The sequence below is a fragment of the Leptosomus discolor genome, chromosome 16, assembly GCF_034619465.1.
Source record: "Leptosomus discolor isolate bLepDis1 chromosome 16, bLepDis1.hap2, whole genome shotgun sequence".
Taxonomy (NCBI): domain Eukaryota; kingdom Metazoa; phylum Chordata; class Aves; order Leptosomiformes; family Leptosomidae; genus Leptosomus; species Leptosomus discolor.
The window spans coordinates 13,744,898-13,764,619 of NC_141406.1; the positions used below are offsets into that span (position 1 = coordinate 13,744,898).

The 19,722-nt window shown below is 45.8% G+C and overlaps 1 protein-coding gene across 1 annotated transcript; it reads right to left on the bottom strand.

Moving 5' to 3' along the window:
* Positions 1 to 1,268: 1,268 nt before the first annotated feature.
* Positions 1,269 to 15,916, bottom strand: ANAPC5 (anaphase promoting complex subunit 5). The gene is made up of 17 exons (XM_086474178.1): positions 15,713 to 15,916; positions 15,532 to 15,611; positions 14,606 to 14,715; positions 14,018 to 14,213; positions 12,755 to 12,821; positions 10,942 to 11,043; positions 9,384 to 9,574; positions 8,362 to 8,443; positions 7,533 to 7,622; positions 6,421 to 6,602; positions 5,808 to 5,943; positions 5,491 to 5,565; positions 4,597 to 4,718; positions 3,328 to 3,435; positions 2,686 to 2,833; positions 2,008 to 2,170; positions 1,269 to 1,617 (listed from the first exon to the last, which is right to left on the bottom strand). The coding sequence occupies exons 1-17, from the start codon at positions 15,914 to 15,916 to the stop codon at positions 1,403 to 1,405; spliced, it is 2,271 nt and encodes a 756-aa protein (XP_086330304.1). The 3' UTR covers positions 1,269 to 1,402.
* Between the last annotated feature and the right edge of the window lie 3,806 nt (positions 15,917 to 19,722).

The following is a 19,722-nucleotide window of genomic DNA, read 5'->3' on the forward strand; positions in this document are numbered from 1 at the left end:
AGAGCTCCTCAGAGCAGAGCCATGCTTCCCCGTGAGCTTTATGGATAAACACTGCTATATTGACCAGGATCTTCAAAACCACTCTAGAAATCTGGTTTATCCACTTATTGTAGAATTGTAGGTGCTCCACCTATTTTATGGACCAAAGTCTTTGGCACCGATTAAAACATAGCTGGGGGGGGGGGGGTGGGGGTGGTGTGAGCCACCAAAAGCAACGTTCCCCCAAAGCTGGGTTACTCTTTGCTGTCAGAAATACAGTGGCTGTTTTAAAACTGATCTTCTGCCACCAGCCACGTTGCAACGCTAATTAATGAGATGTGTAAACTACTGGGCTGCCCTTGTTCCAGCCACATCTTAGAGCTTCTCTCTTCCTGCCTTACCTGGCAGGGCTCCAGCAGAGCCAGGTTTAGGTCTGGTCTTGCTTTCTCATTGCTGACAACACCACAGTTTAATCCAGCACTTCCTGGCAGGGTAGCTCCAAGTGTTTACACTAACAATGTTCAGCTTTTATATCGCCACGAGGTGAGAGGACTGGTGCCCCCAGGCCCAAGGCTCACCCGCAGAAGATTTACACTCACAAAAGCGCAACCCCACCTGCCTTGAAATCCCACGCGACGTCTGAAATCTTCCAAAACGAGGATCTAATTGTCAAGAGTCGGTGGCAGCGTATCGGACACTGAGTTAGTTGTGATCTTCATTTATTCCCCCATAAAACCAGAGCAGGTAAGTTATGCAGCTACGGGAGAACACGTACAGTAAAAACATTTCAGCTGAGCTGAGGCTTTTGTACAGCCCTCTGCTCTCCTCGGCCGCTCTTTGCACAAGGACACACGTAACGGCAATGCCGGAACTTTGCACCATTAGACCTCTCCACCTGAATCCTGTTTTTTTCTCCTTCTGCCGGCACCATCTGTTTCTACAGAGCAAACAGCGATCGCAGACAGGTTAAACGCAAGGACACACTTTAAGAGACTCCCCGTTCGATACCACTTTAAACGAGCACAAAGGAGCTTCGCCTGCATTTTCCACTATTTTTCATACCCCAGCGATCATAAAGCCAGCATTGACTCTGAAAATGTCACTACTAAGAACAGATATTATTTCATCGTGACTGTGCTACTCCGCTCAGTGTGTTTGTAATGCAGTCAAGAGAGTCTTTTCTTCTTTTCCCCATTCAATTCTTTTTTAATTTCAAGAACAGAATAAAAGTGAGATGGGTGGAAACTACGTTTTCCCTTAAGTCATTACAAACAAAATGCAAGTTTGTTCAGTAGGAGACCATGATTTATTGGCAGTTATTTTGAAACACAGATGATTGAATGTAATAAAAAGACATTTGTAAAAAAAAACAAACAAACAAACAACAAACCATGAAAACAAACAAATCTCATCCGTAAACGCCTCACTTGAAGGCATTGATTAAGGGGACGCCGTGTGCCGGCAGTTCCTGGTGCAACTGACGGAACAACATGGCACATTTGTTCCTTTCCTGGGTCTTGCCTAGGGTGTGGAACAGCCGGGCTTGGAAGTAGAGAATGTCTCTGAGCTGCTCTTTGCAGTCCACTTTGGCAAAGTAAGTCTTGGCTTCATTTAGATTCAAGATAGCAGATTCCAAAGCTGTGGAAAAAAGGGGGACAGTCATATTTAAGATACTATCACAATAACAACTCCAAGCAACACAGCTCCGTTCTAAGGAGCCCAATTATAAATTCCTCAGCTTTTCAAAACAGTTTGTGTCTTAGCAACGCGGCCCTTCAGCTGGTTCCTGCTATTCAGCCTTTGCTGCAAACGACGGGCGTAGAAGTATGCAGATAAACAAGAGCCATTATAAACACCGCAGCTGTTGAGTAACCAATTCCAAATTAACGCTGCTCTCCGATAACGAGGTAACGCTCGGCCACACCACAAACTTTCTGAACAGCGTCGCAGGACACCAATATAGACACGGGTTTGCGCGTCTCAACTGCTGAGCGCAGTTTCAGTGAGGAGAATTACCCTTCACACTACCTTCAGTCCTCTTTTGTGCAGTGTAGGAAGCTGCAGAAGCCACCTGACACTTGGCCACCAAGAACATGGCACAGCCTTTGTCCAGGACAGCTCCGTGGGCCAAGACAGGTTCTATCGCCATGTGCAGAATATTCAGGGCTTGTTCAGGAATGCCAAGGATCAGCTGAAAGAGAAATGCTTGCTGGTCTAATGCTGGAACCCGCTGGTGAGAGCAGCTTCTTCAGAGAAGACCAACATAAGCCATGTCTGTTTCCAGTAACACAAAGCGCTACAGACCAGGATGTAAGTTTTTTCACCAAAATCTTCTTTTAAATCAAAACTCTGCCAGCTCGGAATAAACAATGTAACTGAACTCCATTACAAGCACTATTTTGAACTCAAAACACGTGCCAAGCTGTGCTCCTAGAAAGCTCCTAACATAAAAAATAACAACTGAAGAAATTACGGCAGGGCCAATTTACGCTTGCCTGCTTAATTATAGGCAATAACTATGCATCTTAGTGGTACACACAAACTCAACTTTTATTATCTTCCTCAAAAGATTCGAATGTACTTCTTCAGAATCACTAACTTCATCCCAACAAGGCTGCGTTCTTTACTCACAGGGGTAAAGCCAGTATCCAGATCCCCAGAATAAACACTGCCCTACGACCCTGCGACACCACCAGTCAGACATACCTGGGAGAAAGCCAAGTTCAGCACAGTTTCAGAAGCCAAGTACTGTAGACTATACTCTCGAGAGAGGGCGAGAGCCTGGAGCAGGACAGGCAGCGCTATGGTATGACATGAAGATCTCCAGTACAGCTCTGCTATCGACAGCAGTACACTAAGAAGAGGGGGAAAGAATTACAAACATTTTCTTTTCATGAAAAGAATGCCCACTTGTTTCCCAAACAATTACTCCATCCGTAACGGAATTGATTTTATTACGAATGACATTACTGCATAGACAATAAACTTCAGCTACACCCTTAAGAGCAGACGCCACTGGTGTACAAGAGATTAAATAGCTCTGAGCTTAGCACAAAGGTACAATTACACACATACATTTTATGGATGCATTGTTTCCTTCTGTAAGTCTTCAGGGAACTTCAAAATCAGTTTACTACCTTTTAGTTTACATATTAAAGATGACTACGTTTCCGTTCCGCAATACTTTGAGGATTCCTTCACACCACGATTAATAAACAAAATTAATTCGTAATCTCCAAATCATAGTAGGAACCTGAAGATAGTGAAGTCTGAACACAGACAAATTGCAATGGCTGATTCTAATCACTGCAAAGTGGCTTTAATAGTCTGAAAATGAAACATTCTTACCTAATCACCATCTCGGTGTTCTTGATTTTCTGGCAGTGGATCAACAATTTCTGCAGGAGTTTGTGCGCCTCTGACATTTGGTTTTGGGCTTTCAATACAATGGCTTTTCTGCCGTGGTAGAAAGAAAACGTCACTGATGCTGTTTTTATATCTGAGATACAATTCTGCTCTTCAGAACACAGTAAAAGAGGTCTCTGTCTTGTGACCTGTGTTTCTTCTAACTGCAGAATGGCGTTCTGACAAAGCGTACACACGCTGTACGCACCAGCAAGGGGAAAAACACATCTCTCTCTGTCCCAACTGCACAACTCACAGGCAGAAAGGATCAAACTCATAAACCAGCTTTAGATACAAAACAAGGATGGACAAACCCAAAGGCCAAATAGGCACCAGAAGCGGGAGGGCAAGCAAGCTAGAAAGACCAAGAAATTATTTGTAAGAAAAACAGGTATGAGGTAAAGCAGCTAAAATTGGCTGGAGCTAACAAGGATTATGGAGCAACAGGGAAAAAGTGAGAACAGGGAAATAAGAAACAAGTGCACAGCAGTAGGGATGCGTACTAACGCCTCGAACCCAGACACTCAGCGGAGTATTTAAAGACCAGGGAAGCCACGAACAGTCCAATTCCGGAAGGACAAGCCTCAGGTCCCACAGCCTGATACTGATCTTCCGGCCCACCAGCACTGGCTATGTTTTAAGGTGTTTTGCTTCATTGAAAATCAACAAGAAATTGCTTTTAACAGGAAGCTGTTGTTCACACTCACCAAATGACGAGTTTTAACCCCACCTATTTGTAACGCATCTTTCTCATTTAGAAACCAGAACCCATTAAAGTGAGAGAAAAACCACGTTGTTCTATTTTGCTAATGTAGAACCCAGGACACAGATGAAGACGCTCAAGCTCAGGCTAGGCCCGAGATCCCCAGATATCTGACATAAAATCCTGCTTTGTGCTTAGGTTTGACTACAGTTGCCATGGCAGATTTTGAAGTAGTATTTTGGGTTCTCACAACAGATCTACAGCTGTAGAATAACACTGACTTCAGCAGGGCTACTCCAGTTCTTAAAACGTCCAGAGAAACAACTAGAAATTATTATTGCAGGACACACTCTAATGGCATAAGCACTACAGGCGAGACAACGTGACCGTAATTCGTTCTGGAAAAGGAAGAACATGGAAGCACATGTGACTGCCAGCAATCACTGCTAAATTTTTCATTATCTTCACGGGACATGGCTGCAAGTGTCGGCAGATTCATGGTTTCCTACCTGTATATGCCTTCGATGCTATTCAGTGCTGTAATTCCTGCTACGAGAGAATCTGCTATATGGTATCTGCCATCATTCATGGCGCTCTCAAACTGTATTTTCTGATCAAACAGCATCCAAAGCTAAACAAAGAACATTGAGGAACAAGTTTTAAGAAGTTGTGCCTGCTCATTTTCTAATCCCAACTTTTTATTGTCCCCTGTGGATATTTACGTCTAGACACAACTAACTCCACTGTCCAATTACTGGATTTACTCAATTACTGCCCTCAACGGAAATGCTCAGGTCTGAATTAATGTTTCAACACCAAAGCTCACCTATTTGACTGCATTTTAAGTAAAAAAGCTCTTTTAAATCATTATTAATGCTTTGAAACACTAGACTTGTTCTGTAGTGAAAACAGGACCAAACTATACTTAATGGAATCTTGAACAGCTCAGTGTGAATACTATCTTAGAGACCTTGCGTTAATTTGTTTCCCAGAGTCGCAGAAAAAACACCCTATTCTCCCCATTTATTTCTGGATTTTAATACACAAAAATAAGTAGCACTAACTAAACAGAACTGTGCAGCTCCAAATCAATGCAGAGCGTTTAGTTCCTACACGTGCTCGTGAAGGACACGTATTCCTCTGTCAACGGCATTTCTAAACAGCTTGTTCTGAGGAAGCCATGGCGACATGAACGTCTCACCCGTCTTGAAACAACAGAGGCACCTTTTTCACGCTTTTGTAGAGAAATTTATGCTGCACAGCTTCCCGTGAGGTCATGAGGCAAGTGAAATGAGCAAACGTGTAGCCCAAGGCACACAGAGGAGAGACTCCAGAGGCACTGGAATTCAGACCCTATTTTAGCACAGTCAGGTAATTTACGGGCTAAATGATAAATATTCTACCTGTGCATGCTGACTATCGGGAGGGAACCTTTCCTTCAGGTGTTTCAGTATTTCAGAAGCAGCCGCAAAGTACCCCTGTAACACAGAAACGGCACTCTGATCCACGCACGCTGTGGCAGGCGCCACTCCCCTCGATTCCAACACGACCTTCGTGGAAAGAACTTTGCCAAGCAAAAACCCTGTAGTTTCTTCCCCCCCCACCAATGCAGACATGAAAGGCAGAACAAACCACGAGCCAAGTCTCGCCCTCTCCGCCAGGAACACCCACACGTCCTCTCAGCCAAATGACATTTTGTGCAACGAGCCATAAAACTCACCTGCTCGGCGTGCAGCTCAGCCAGGTGACACAACACCACGGCGAAGGACTCTGTGTTGTTCTGCTGAACGCCCACGTTCACAGCCTCCAGACTGTTCATGCTCAGCAATGTTTGGGCTTGTTGAAGTGCCATGGTGCTTGTGCAAGAGAAACATCTTTTAGCTTTCAAGCAACAAATAACCACCGTTTTTAATCTATGGTCTTGTTATGACAACAGCCTACATTTTCTGGTAATTCAGGGGCCTGAGGAAGAATGAAAACTTGCAAAACAACCGCAATCCAGGAACTCTGGACCGTGCAGGCACATACTGTACGTACGGAAAGCTGCACTCAGTCTAAGCACAGAGAGGCTGAAAATGGGGGCACAGGAGCAATTTATGCACTATTTGCCACTACTAAATGGAAACTCAATCTCTTCTCCAGTATGAGTTTTAAAGGAACACAAGAGAATGGAAATAATTGCACTCAGCCTGTACTGAATCACAGTCTGATTGCTTTATTTTAGTGCACTGGAGAGGCAGAGTCACTTGTTACACCTATATAAATAACTCAAAATGCATTATGTGCTAACAAGTACAGTGAGCTAACCCAAGAGCTCACAAGAAACAAAATACCTGCGGCCGTATAATCTCCAAATGGCAGTCTTCTGTGCTATACTAATATCAATAAGCTCTGACAAGCTGTGTTTCCAGTGCAACAGATCAGAATCTTTCAAGGCATCCATTAGTTTGTTGGCAGCCTTTCCTGCAAAAGCTCTTTGCTGAACCAAGGACTGTATTCCCAGGGAAGCAAGGTACTGGGAAGAAGAAGTAGGAAAAATAAATACCAACAGCATTGAAAGATAATAGAGTACATGACGCTTGCAAAGAGTTCTAAACTAAGAAAAAAATCCTGAAGAAAAAGAGGTGATGTTATTCAGCACAGACAAAGGAACACAGCTCCAGGCATTTCTTTAAATACCCACTTACGCACACCCACACATATGTGAATGCCATTTTGTTGGATGTGAAAGGTAATTTCCACTCCCCCACACAGAAATCTTAAAGAGGATGACAGGACTTGTACCTGGATTTCTCCCGTGATGCAACAGCTGTGAAAACACAGAGCCTTCCCTCCCCTGCCCCACCAAGCGGCCATGGCTGCTCTCATCTCCCAGTATCGGTGGTTTAGTTCCTTTTAGAACAATTCTCTCAACAAAGAGATTGCAGATCTTGGGGAAGACAGAGCTAAACATTAATAGCAGGCACAGAACTATCTAAGGGGAGGGCTGCCTTGCAAGATTTCACAGCTGGGACGGAGCTGTACAAGTAAACATGTCCAAAGCCCTGCCAGAGGCATCAGCACTGAGTGTCAGGGAAGGCAGAGGCACAAGAACCTGCCTTGAGCACCAGCAGGTTGCACTATGGGCCTAAGGCCAAAATGGTGCACTGGGCCAGGCCAGTAGCCACAGAGAGTTTTTCTGCCTGAAAAACAAACAAGGTAGAAGGAAAACCAGTGAGCCTTGCAATAATGCACTGGCATGAAAGCAGCTGAACTCTTGTTTGTTAATATGGAGAGTAAAAATATTAGAAACAGCTAGATTTTGGAGTGGTAAAATAAGTTTGTTTAAATTCAGATACATATTTTGAACAGACCAGCCACAAAACCCCAAACGCTATCATATCCCCTCCCCTGGCCACCCGTGTTTGTCCCAGAATAAAGCTAAGGACAAATGAAATGGACTTACCGGCAATCCAAAGTGCAATGATTTGTTTACAGAGTGCTCCAGCAGAACACAGCTATCAAAGATCTTCTGCTCCAAGATGTACAACCAGCTCTAGCAAGGAAAAAAAGTCCAAACCTCATTGCAAAGAGCTAACGGCCGCAGCACCTTTAACTTTTTTACTTTTTGCACAGAACGCGCTAGAGCTCATTGGAAATGCAAAGCACTCTTCAAAATTAATATGGTACTAAGGAAACTTCTATTAAACACGGCACAGTAAAATATATCAAAAGTGCAGCTAGGCTGGGAGCAATCAATGCTGGGGGTTCAGAGTAATGCACAGAAACCCCAACATACAGTTAACTGTGGAAAGCAGGATCTCAGGAGTTTGACACCACTGATGCCAATTCATTTTAACAACAATGTTCATTACAGAACAAAATACAAGAAATCCAAGTCTTTCCCTCCTCCTTTTTGTTTGCTCCAAAGATGGCTGATTACTCTTTGGGAATCCAACACACAGGAAGGAGGAAGTTTATGAAACACTTTGTCTCTCTAAAACATGCAAGACCAAACTTCGAGCTTAGTGCTGAGATCTCAGTACTCTGGGATCACAACTCCTGTTTAAGAAAGCAACCCTGAGTTGCAGCAAATCCATCCCAGGATCTGTCTACAGTTTGTTGCACGCGGTGAACCATCTGCCAGAAGCAACATCCCGCCACTGCTGGACAGTCATATTTCAATTCCTGATGAGATACTACCGTAAGAGCAGTTCTGCAACTGTTCACTGAGCAAAGGTTCGGGTAACAGGGACGAAGGTGACTTCACCTCCATTTCAAGGCAGCTACCTTACCAGGCAGTGCTGCAAGCAAACATGGTCGTTGGACTCCTGTGCAATTCGGATGGCTTCCTGAAGCGCAAGTTCAGCCTGTTGGCTATCAGCAAACAAACAAACAAAAAAAAAGGAGAACGTATTAGTATTCCCACAGTGCTTAAAATACAGAGGAATATTGATCTAAATTATGCATATGGCACTCAGAAGATAACTCTGATTTAACAGACTGCTGAGAAAGCCTGTATTTTCTTCCTAGCACTTCAGCAACATGTTGTAGTCTTGAGGATAAGCAGCAAGAGGGCACCTGCAAGTCCCTACAAAAATGCAACCGCAGCCCCTAAGTGGGCTTTCAAACCCTGCACGTGCCAATGCGCCAAGTTACTGCTTGAACAGGGGCAACGTGAAGTATCTGCCTGCGTAGAAAATGTCGTTGCTCTCAGTTTGGCAGATGCCCTTCCCATCTCCAGTCCTTTTACATGATGCATCCAGGCAGCAGTCAATAAATGCAAACCATATATGGAGATGGGTAAGGCTGCTTTATCAATAAAGACACACCCACCCCTAGGGCATTTTAAAACTAAAAAAGCTCAGATGGCGCTTTTTTTTTTTAATTACTCTTTTTCCAGATCATCAGCTCTATGTTGATTCAAATGTTAACAGAAAATCAACCCCACTTCCTCGAGAACACATCTGAAAACAGGCATTCACGTCCACCGATCTTTCTGAGGTCACAGAAATGCAGCAACTGAGAACTTAAATACCCAGGAAACAGTTGCAACCGGACACAGACAAATGTCAACTCCTACCCTGCTGTAGATGGCTCGCTTATTATGGAAACCAAATAAATGCCAAAACAAAACCAAACCAAAACAAATGAAGATTCCAAGAAAACTCCAACCCAACCCAACCACAGCCGTTATCAAAGTAAAGAAAGTCTCTTCTTCTCCTGAACAGATTTTCAGAAGGAACAAAAGGTCCATCAGCAGGCAGGAGATGCAACCAGAGGAGTCCGAGTTGGGCAGTACAACGTGTTCACTTACTAATGGCCAAACCGGCAGTGCAGCGCAGCCAGGTTCAGGGCAGCGTATCTCAGGCTGCGGCCGTACCCTTCATCCCCGTTGCTTTTGCTTTCTGCTCCGGTGAGAATTAAGCGGTCAAAATAATGGAGGAGGCTGTGTGTTGAGCTGAAGACATCTTGCACTCTGAGGCTATTTAAGTAGCTTAAATAATGCTGCAAATTGAAGCAAAATCAGCTTTAACTACACAGAACTATTAAAAGGAAGTTTTTTGTTCATCGTTACACGTGTCTTCTTACCAAGAAAGGTTGCCCAACCAGTGCAACCCTGAAATACTGCAGGGCCAGGGAAGTGCTTGGTCAGAAGTTGCAGCGATACTGCTACTACCTGTGCAGAACTTCTGTAAATCTTGGATAAAACTGCTTGGTTTCCCTAATGGGATCTTCAAAACGATGTCCCATAGGCCAAGATCTGGCCATCAGAATCATCCCGCCCAGTCAGAGACCTCTGCGTCGGTAGAATATTTATATTTATATATATAAAGCGCCTATCACCATATTGATAAACATTCTTTGGAACCACTCTGACAGCAGAGGTAAGAACAGGAGTCAGCCCGTCGGTACCTCAGCACTTCTGTTTCCAACCAATTTAAAAAAAAAAAAAAGCCACAAGACTGCTGCCAGCCTGCCTGGCTGGTGTTTAGTACTGCTACTCCATCAGGGTATTGACAGTATTCACATGCTAAGTGAGAGTGGGAAAGGAGGCACGACACCCACTGCATCTGTGCTCAGGAACACACCCAGAAGCATGAGCACTGCTTCCAAATGCCGTGCAGATAAACAGGAGATGCAAAAACTACGTATTTTCTTCTTGGCATTGAGACCGAGGCAGGACAACCCTTTATGTCAGACAAACAGAACACTGGAGAGGACTTCTGAAGTCGTGAAGTCCAGCCCCTGCTATGGCAGAACTTTCAAGGATACATCTCCAAATGGAAGCAAGGAAAATCCTGTCTGCCTCAGCCCAGGGCTACTGGAAGAAGTAAGGCAGGAAAGAGTTGACCAGGAACTCAGGGAACTTGCTCAAGAATACGTTGTCAAGGAACAAGGCAGGTGCTCGTAGCACAGGTCTGGAACCAGCTGTCAGTGTGAGGTGTCTATTGCTTTCAGCACAACTTGCTATTAAGCACCAGGAGTAAAGTGAACAGCAGTAAGCAAAATCAACAGATACTGCACTTAATACTGATTTTTAAACTACGAGGCCTGAAATTTCTTAGGAAAATGTGTGTAAAAAGAAATAAGGTTTAGATTTTGTTCAACAAGAAGGCATTCACATAGTCCCACCAAAATTAAGAGGATTATATCTGTGCATAAAGCTAGGCATGTGGTTAAGTATTTGGCTTAATTAAGGTTTCTGTACCTTTAGGTGTTTCAGTCTGAATTACTAAACATTTACATGCAACTTGCTCACATTTTTATCATCTGCTTATAGTTCAATATGGAATAAATTACTCCCAAATAATCCCATCCTAGAGATAAGAAATCCCTTTACAACCATTCTGGATGAAGAAAAAGATACTTACTGCTTCAGCAAAGTCTGGATTAAATTTTAACAAGTTGTTCAATTCCTTTTGTAAAGATGCTGGAGTAAGAGCCTTTGTTTCATCATTCTTTAATAAAGAAGCCTGGAATAAAAATTGGAAACTAGAAGTGAGATAAGTAACTCAAACTGGAGGGTTACAAATATATTTTGATACACGCTTGTCAGTTTGTTATTGCTGGGAGAGAACATTAAAGATGATTTTGTAACAGCTCTGTCTACTACAACGCTGAAACATTAGTGGCAGTTTTAGTCTATACAACATTACAGCATTCACTTTCCAGCGATCAAAGAGACCGAGTAAAATAAAAGCTTATTCAAAGGACCGTTTAAAGGTACTTAAAGAATTCTAAGTTTCTCTTTGAAGAACGAATACAATGGATCACCCACTGAAATTACATGTATCTTCTCACAAAAGAATTCAGGAAACTAAATAAAAGTAAATCCATAGTTTGCTTCGGCAAGTAGATCAATTAATAAAATGTTGCAATATTCCAGTGACTAGAATAAGCATTACTGAATACTGAATAATAAAGAGACTTCAAATTTCAGAACCTTTCCTAAAATCACGATTCCTTCATAATATCCTAATTAGGAGGGGGAAAAAAGATTTATACACATCAGTAACAGATACTCTACATAAATCACACCAGCTAAAAACCAGAGTGTAACAGAAGGTCACTGCAGTTCAAACCCCTGCCTTGCACCAGGCCCCTGCGGTCGGTCTTGTCTGCTCGTTAAACCCCATTTCTACCTCTGCTCCAGTGAGGGGCCCCCTGTTCTGCGAGCACGTGCTGCAGAGGTGGAAGTGCCAGCAGCTGGAGCTGGATGGCAGGGGTCTGTGCACCCGTGGTGCCAGCAACTGGAGTGGGGACCACAGGTCACAGAGGCCCACGTGTCTGTGGCGCCAGCGAGAGTACGCGTGTCGGGGGGTGGCCACTGGCGAACATCCAGCCGGGCCAGGCAGAAAGTCAGATGAGCAGCTCGAGAGCCAGGGATTGAAACGGCCCTAAGAGTGGGCCGGACATGTTTCTCTGAACGAGACAACTGGAGGAAGTCCAGGCCAACCAGGAGGTCCCAAACGAACTGATGGAGAGACTGTGGGGCCTTTGGGCCAACCCAGAGATGCAGCTGCACGTGTGTCGCGTCTTTCTGCTGGAGGCAAGCGGGGACAAGACAACCCGGGGGCTTTCAATTTTACCTGATAAACTGGGTGTATAAGCCCCATTACTGGTGGAATCATGAGAGCAAGCACGCACACGGGGGCATACACGTGTACGTATTTCACACTAAAGGACCTTCATCCTCCGGAACCTTGCCATGATCCGGCCACCAGACTCAACAACCCCTAACAGTAAAGAACCTAACGGGACCGAGAAGTTACTTTGATCTTTTAAAACGTACATGAAACACCATGTATTATGTGTATTTCATTTTTTTAGCAAGCTATTATAAGTACGCAGTGCATTTACTGACATTTGTGCCCATGTGTGTTTCTGCTCCGTTTTGTATTTAGCAGCTGGAACGATCAACAAAACTGCACATTTCACAGACGTCAAGTCTGAGGCGAGCAGACAGAACGGAAGGGACCTTCTCAGAATCAAGTACCATCATATGGTGTACATGTCTAGATAAAACACTTTGAGCCTCAAGTGCTCCTACTGAGCAACAACATGCAAGATATCAACAAATCTTTAACAGATCTAAGAAAACATCATCTCTGACACTGTGGATAAAACTGAAGGTGAAATTCATGTCATGGGTCATTTACTCAACTACACTCAGAATTAACATACCTGCTGAGAAAGAAAATACTCTGCTTGTTTCTGGGAAAGAGGCCCACTGCAAGATATCTCTTCGTCCCTGATAAGAAGCACTCTGGTTAGAAACAAGGGCAACGAAACAGAATACAAGAAAATATATTTTGTCAGACACTCTATGCTTCTGCTTTATAAAGATGTATGAGATAATGTAGCAAGAAAGGAAGCTAAAAGGAAAAAAACTTAATAAGGAATAAAATCTACTACATGAACATTAGTAATCCAAATGATTTCACACAGTTTAATTGTCATCTTTAACCTGCAGAGACCGCAGTCAATGTGCACGTCACCCTAAATACATGTGAAAACCCAAAGAAAAACAGCGGATAGAAGATTCGGGGTTGACATATTCAAATGGCTTTGCTCTGTTTTTCCTTTCTTCTGAAGAGGAAACGAACTGGCACTTTGGCCACACGCAGCACTCCAGAAAGCAGCTGTTCTCCAAGAGCAGACAGGAGTTTATTCCATGGCAAGACAGCAACTACAGCACACAGCCAGACGCCAAAAGCTGTCAACCGACTCATGCGGTAGCAGAGCAGGCACAAGTTTATATAATATAAAGAGAGAAAGTACAGTCTAAATATATGGATACACAAAATGCTTTTAGGATTATCCCTACAGTGGAGCACCTCTTTAGTGGGTGAAAAGCCTCAATATCTGCTTCTCATTTTCGATGTAAACAGACCTGAGCTCTTTTATTTGGAGAAGGGCAAAAAGAGAAACCAAAACCATTGAGCCTAACTTTTCCCTAGCTAGCAATCTTCCCTTGCTGGAAGAAGCGACCTCTCCAACAGCTTTAGCACATCACACGCTGGCACAACCAGAGAAGTCACTCAGCGGTGGGCTGTGCAGAAGGGAACCGTGGGCAGCATCTGGCCTTCAGCCTGAGAAGGGGCGCTGCCACCTTCTACGGGACACGGAGCAGAGCGGCTGCCGTTCGCAAGCGTTACCACATGGTGGCACCAAGGAAACGGCGAGGCCGCCCAGCTCCGCCAGGGGCTGCGAGGCTGTAAAACAAACGCAGGATTCCAGCACGCCACAACATCTCAATATCGCGGCTGAAGTCAGTGGCAGGACACGCACAGGGCCTAGACGAGCACTCGTGGCGTTGGGAAGGTTGAACAGGAGCAGCAGCTTGAGCTGGATAAAGCTTAAGTTTACTCTGATGCGTACAGAAGTAATCAGAAATAAGACTCATTCTCTTAAGAAGTGGGAAAGAGTTTAACATTAATATATCACCTTAAAGATACATCAAGTTCTTCTTTCTCCATTTTCCCATCCAGCTCCTCTGTATTTGTCAGCTCCATATCACTCTCATCAATTCCATTTTTTTTCTCATCGTTTTGAAAGTACTGCTGAAGTGCAGTGTAAAGTTTATAGACCTGACTAAAAGAAAGCTTATTGTAGGCCAAGATCATGTGGCGCAGAAACAGGCCTGCAAAGGAAAGCATCTGTTATGACAGCTGCCTGTAAGGTTGCTGTTTCAGAGGAGACTAAAAATCATAACAACGAGAAGCTTAAATCACATTATTTAATTTTGCTGCAGTGTCTCAGCCTACCAATTGATAAAAATTTTGCAGGGTGTAAATCTGGTATTAATTTAGTGGCAAATCTCACAGGCTACGTGATCACAGAAAATTTGTTATGATCAGTAAGAACTGCACAATATGTAAAATTACTGGTTAATACGAAACATCTGAGCAAGAGAAAAATCCTATTATGCCATCTTTACACCTCCCCAAAGAGAAACACAAAGCTGCATCCCGAGCCAAATACATCGACAACAGATAACACGTCAGACACAGCTTATGAGTAGCAGTCGGTTACCTACTACACTTGTTTTATGAACTTCTGGCTCTGTCCCTGCAAAGGAATCCGAAAGGTCATCAAAAAATTGTTCCATATCTTTCAATTCTCCTTCTGCCATAAGTTTTAACCTAAACAGGGAAAGAAAACCACATTTTTTGGGGGTATTAATAATACACATCAAATAAAATATCATTCCATTTCAGGTACAGATGAGGAAACACAAACAGAACCAAGTGGTAGCTAATTCATTAAGCCTGGGAGGTTTTTATACTCATGAGCCAAATCAAAACCTACTAAATATTAAGCCAAATAACAACCAGGTTTGGGTGGGGGTTTTTTCCCTTCTTAAACAGTTCTTTTATTAAAGAGAACAATTAGGAAAGATTGTTTTGGTAAAAGAATAACAATTAGGAACCCAAAATAGCCTGATTTTTAAAACTATTGCTGTTTAGTGAGTTAGCAAATATCAAACCAGAACTTCCATCACAGAAACTTGAGAACAGGTGGCTTCAATGTTTGGTTTGTGCCTTCCAGAACTTGTAAGAACTAAGAAAACTGTACAAGTGCATTTTTGCTCCAAATGTATGACGTTTTCACCTATACATTTACACATTTCAGAGCACTTCTTAATAGACATCAGAGCAGGTAAAGCATAGCGTGCATAGAACAGCTTCACCAAGAAACACCGTTTGTAGCCGCGGTGCCTTCACGTTTCCAGCACGGAACACAGCAAGGAGAGGCGGGAAGGGATTAACCGAGCAACGCGGGCAGCTCCTTCCCCTCCAGCAGCGGGGCAGCCGGGCTCGCTGCCCCCCTCCACGACGAGCCCCCAGCGGGGGCCGGTGCCCGTCCCTCAGCGGCTCCCCCAGCCCCCGGCCGAGCGCAGGGACCCGGTTTAAGGGTTTCCCGGGGGAGGGGAGGGGAGGCGCGGCCGCGGCGCCCACCTGATGTACACGGAGCTGGCCAGGTGCGGGCAGGACTCCTCGATGGCCTTGCGCAGTCGCGACAGCGGCATGTCAGGGCCCTGGGGAGGGAGAGCGACATGTCGCGACAAGCCACCAAGCAACAGGCCCCTTGGGGACGCCCTCCCTCCCCCTCAGGGCCAGGCCTAGGCCCGTCCCCGACCTGCAGCAGCGGCAGCAGCAGCCGGTTGAGCCGCCGCCGCTCCAACAGGCCGAGCTGCGCGCCGGCGCGGCCCAGCTCGCTCAGGAGCACCAGCAGCGCCATCTTGTAGGGGGTGACCCAGTCCTTGATGCCGAAGACGTTGGCGTGCACCACGCCGTTCGTCATCATCGGGTTGAAGTAGAGGCTCTCGTGAACGCTCGCCATGGCGGCACCCGGCCGCCCGCCCCGTCGCCCGCCCCGTCGCCCGGGAAACGCGCCTTCGCCCGCCGGCCAATCGCCGCCGCCGCCGCCATCACGCGGGCAGCGCCGCGGCCAATCAGAGGCGGAGGCTGTGCGCTGCCCCCGCGGGGCCGGCTGGCGGCCCGAGGCCAGAGGAGACGTTCCGGGGAGGGAAAGGTCCGCGCGGCGCCGGCGGGAGGGGAGCGGCGGGTCTCCTCCGAGCTGCCGCCGCCGTTCAGCCGGGCAGCGGCCTGTGCGGTAGCCACAGCTCGTTATCACCCCCAGCCCAGCGGCAGGTCACGTCTCCTCCATCGACAGGGGCCTCCGTGCTGCTTCTGCCACAGCCTGTGGGACCTGTGGGGAGCGCGGCCGGCGGGTCGGTGGGGCCAGCACCCAAACCGTGACGAGGTCTTGGGGACCCTCGTGGCCCTTCGTGGATGTGCCATGGCCCTCTGGGGAAGGCGTGACTGCCACCAGTTGGTGTCCCAGGCATCATCGGCCCCACGTGTCCCGGTGAAGAGAGCGACGCGGAGCAGCCCGAGGCACCGTAACTTGACGAGGTCACTGTGCTTCTCTGCAGCCGGTCACAGAGGAGGCCATGAGGGGATTTGCTGGGCCTCCGCCTCATCTGGTGGAAGGTGTCCCTGCCCGCAGCAGGGGGATTGGAACTAGACGATCTTTAAGGTCCCTTCCAACCCAAACCATTCCATGATTCTGTATGGGGAGACCGACCCGTGCTCTGGTGCGAGCATTTCCTTGGTGCAGCCAGAGAACACCACGGAGTGAATTCACTCCTGTTCGATTGGATTTCTCGCAAATTAATTGCAATAAAGATATCTCCACACGCGAGTTTTTATTTTCTCAATAATTTTTTAAAGTGCTTCATTAAGGCATCATGTTCCCAAAGAAAATACTCCAATTATTATAATAGTTCTCATTTTTGTAAGTGAGAGCAAAACAAAACTCAATATTACCATACATCTGCATGTCCCCGGGGATTTCACTTGAGTTCCTCCTGACTCATGCCTGGGGGTGGTGAGAGGAGGAGGAGGAGGAGGCAAATTAAGCATGGAGTAATTTTCTAGAATACCTTCATGTTTGAGAAAGCGAGTTGTTGCTGGCATAATTAATGATAGCTCCCCAGCCCTCAATGAACTAAATACTCATTGAACTATATCTGAACATAAAACCCAGGAAATAACTGCAGCTATTATGTTATAAAGGTCAATCTACTGACATTTCCCGAAAATAAAGTACGACGACTTGGGCGGAAACACTGAAATGGTGGTGCGGCTTGGCGGGGAGGGGCAGGAGAGGAGATAAGGGCTGGGCTGCAGCCAGTGTGTGCAGATGCTTGGAGGAAAAAGGAAATGACAGACATCTGGTTCTGGTGTTTCTCTGTGATTCTCTGAAGCCAACGTGTGAACTCTGCTGACAATCCTCCAGTGCGTGACACAGGGAACATGTAGAATACACTTTTAAAGCGTATTTAAATAACCTCATACGCCTAAACCCAGCCCTCCGAATAAGCGACAAGAGATTATTTTGGTTGTATTAAATCCAAGATTAGGTAAAGCAATTGAAAAAGTAATCTTTTCTCTTACCTAAAACAGGCTGACGCCCTCGAGGAACATGCCAGAGGTTATGAAGCACAAAACAGCCGCCGTCTGGGTTTGGGGATCCTGGCATTTTTGTGCAGCGCTGAGGCTGTCGAACCAAGTCTCTGGAATCTGAAAACCTTTTCAAAGGCAACCCCGAAGTACTGGGTTTCTCTAATATGAAAAGGGAACACTGTAATGATTCTTCCTATAGGTATGAATATCCAACCTGAAATTCCCAAATAAAGCCCAGCAATTAACTTTTTCTTTTTAACTTGACTATAAAATTTCACAAAATGAATGTTCCTGGCAAGAATCGCTTCTCTATTCGCTCTCTCGTGATGTGTAAAACCGTGGGGGATTACTGAGCTGCAGCGAGTGATCGTCACTTGTTATTTCATGGCAGAAGTAAATGGGACATCTAGCATTAATAGATTTAAATCTTTTAATGCTTCTTTGGCACAATCCAGAAGGCTCAGTGAGGGCAAGTCTTTTATTAATAGAACCTCTGCAAATGCTATTTTTCAGCGACGGAGTAGCCGGCAGAGTTAAAGTTCCTCCTTTAAATAACGTGGTTACAATGTAGGCACTCTGATGCATGAGTAGTGATCTCAGATCACATGCTACGAACATGATTCATCAAGATCTGCCCAAATTAAGGTGGGAGTGGCAACTGCAGCTGCCAGCACAGTCACCAGTTCTCAGCTCTTGTCAGGCCCACGTTACTCCCGAACACATCTGTGTTTGGGAGGATTTCTTGTGGGCAAGTCCTTAACAGAGCTGAAGGAAACATTTTTGGTTTGGCTTCTCTGTGGGACAGAGTTTTTACCCGCCTCACAGCGACCGCGTGAGGAGCTCTCATGTTTCAACGTGAGATTATTAACAAAAATATGTGTATAATTTGGTACTTCAAGGCTGACTCTGACAGACTTCAGGTGTTCAGATGCTTCTTAAGGTGTCTTAAAGCAATCTCTTGCATGAGAAATGTGGGAAACGTGCCATTGTGTGTTCCAACACTGTATTTACGAGGCTTTTCTACTCTCTTTTCAGTTGCTTTGATTAAATTTGCAAGCTGTTATTAGGGAAAAAACCCCACATTTTTTATTAAATCATGTGTAAAAGTTCATAGCATTTCAAAAGCTTGCCAAGGAGCATAAGCATTTCCAAAAAGAGAAGACCTGATTCAGAATTCAGATCCAGAAGTTGGGCTGCATGAGGTATCTGCTGTTGACGCTAACACTGCCAAGACCGTGCCATTCTTGTGGCAATTACATACCCATTTAAAAAAAAAATTTTTACTCAGTTCTTGTATCCGACTTGCTCCAAAAATAGTTCTAGCCTGCAGAAACTACTGCAGATTGCATGCAACCTTTTGTACAAGTAAATTTGATTTGTGGTCAAAATTTATTTTCAGCCACTTCTGTCTGTTCCTCTCTTTGGCAAAGGCCTCCTTTGTTCCTGGCTGCGTGTAAAGCTTTCCTGAACACTTGGTTGGGTTTGTGTTGGGTTCTTTTTTTTAAGATAACCTTCTAGTTAAAAGCTTTCTGTTCTTACAACCTGTGATTATTATTTTTTGAACGTATCTCATTCACCGCATAGAGGAAATGACAGTGGGCCCTAGAAGTCGGCTGAAACCGGATTTTTCAATCATCACCTGGTATTTAAAGACTACCAGTAAAGGGTTCGGTGAAATAATCAGCCCTTCGGCCTTTCTCCCGCAGGCCCCGCCGCCCCACAGCGACGCCCGCCCGGCGGGAACGGCCGCTCCACCCGCGGGGCACCCGCAGCGCCCGGCCCCGCCGCACACCCGCGGAAACACAGAGGGTAAACCCGGCCCAACCCAAAACCGTGAGGTAAAAGTTCTCTCTTGCTCCAGTGACATCACTATTTACGCACTTAGAGCTGTCACGGGCCGCTTATTTCCCTGTTTGAGGGGTGTTTTCGCGCCACCCCCCGCTCCGCGCCTGGCCTCGCTAACACCCAGGCGCTTCCTCTCCTCCCATTGGCTCCGCCCGCTCGCTGTCGGCGGCTGGGTAACCAATGGCGTGCGGCGCGGCGGGAAGGCCCGCCCTCCGTGAGGAGGCCCGCCGCGCAGGGCGGGGGCCCGCTCGCTGGGGGGTCGGTGCCCGGGGGTCGCCGCGGCGGGCGGCGCCCGGTTGAGGCGGCGGCTGGACGGCGCTGGAGCGCGAGTGG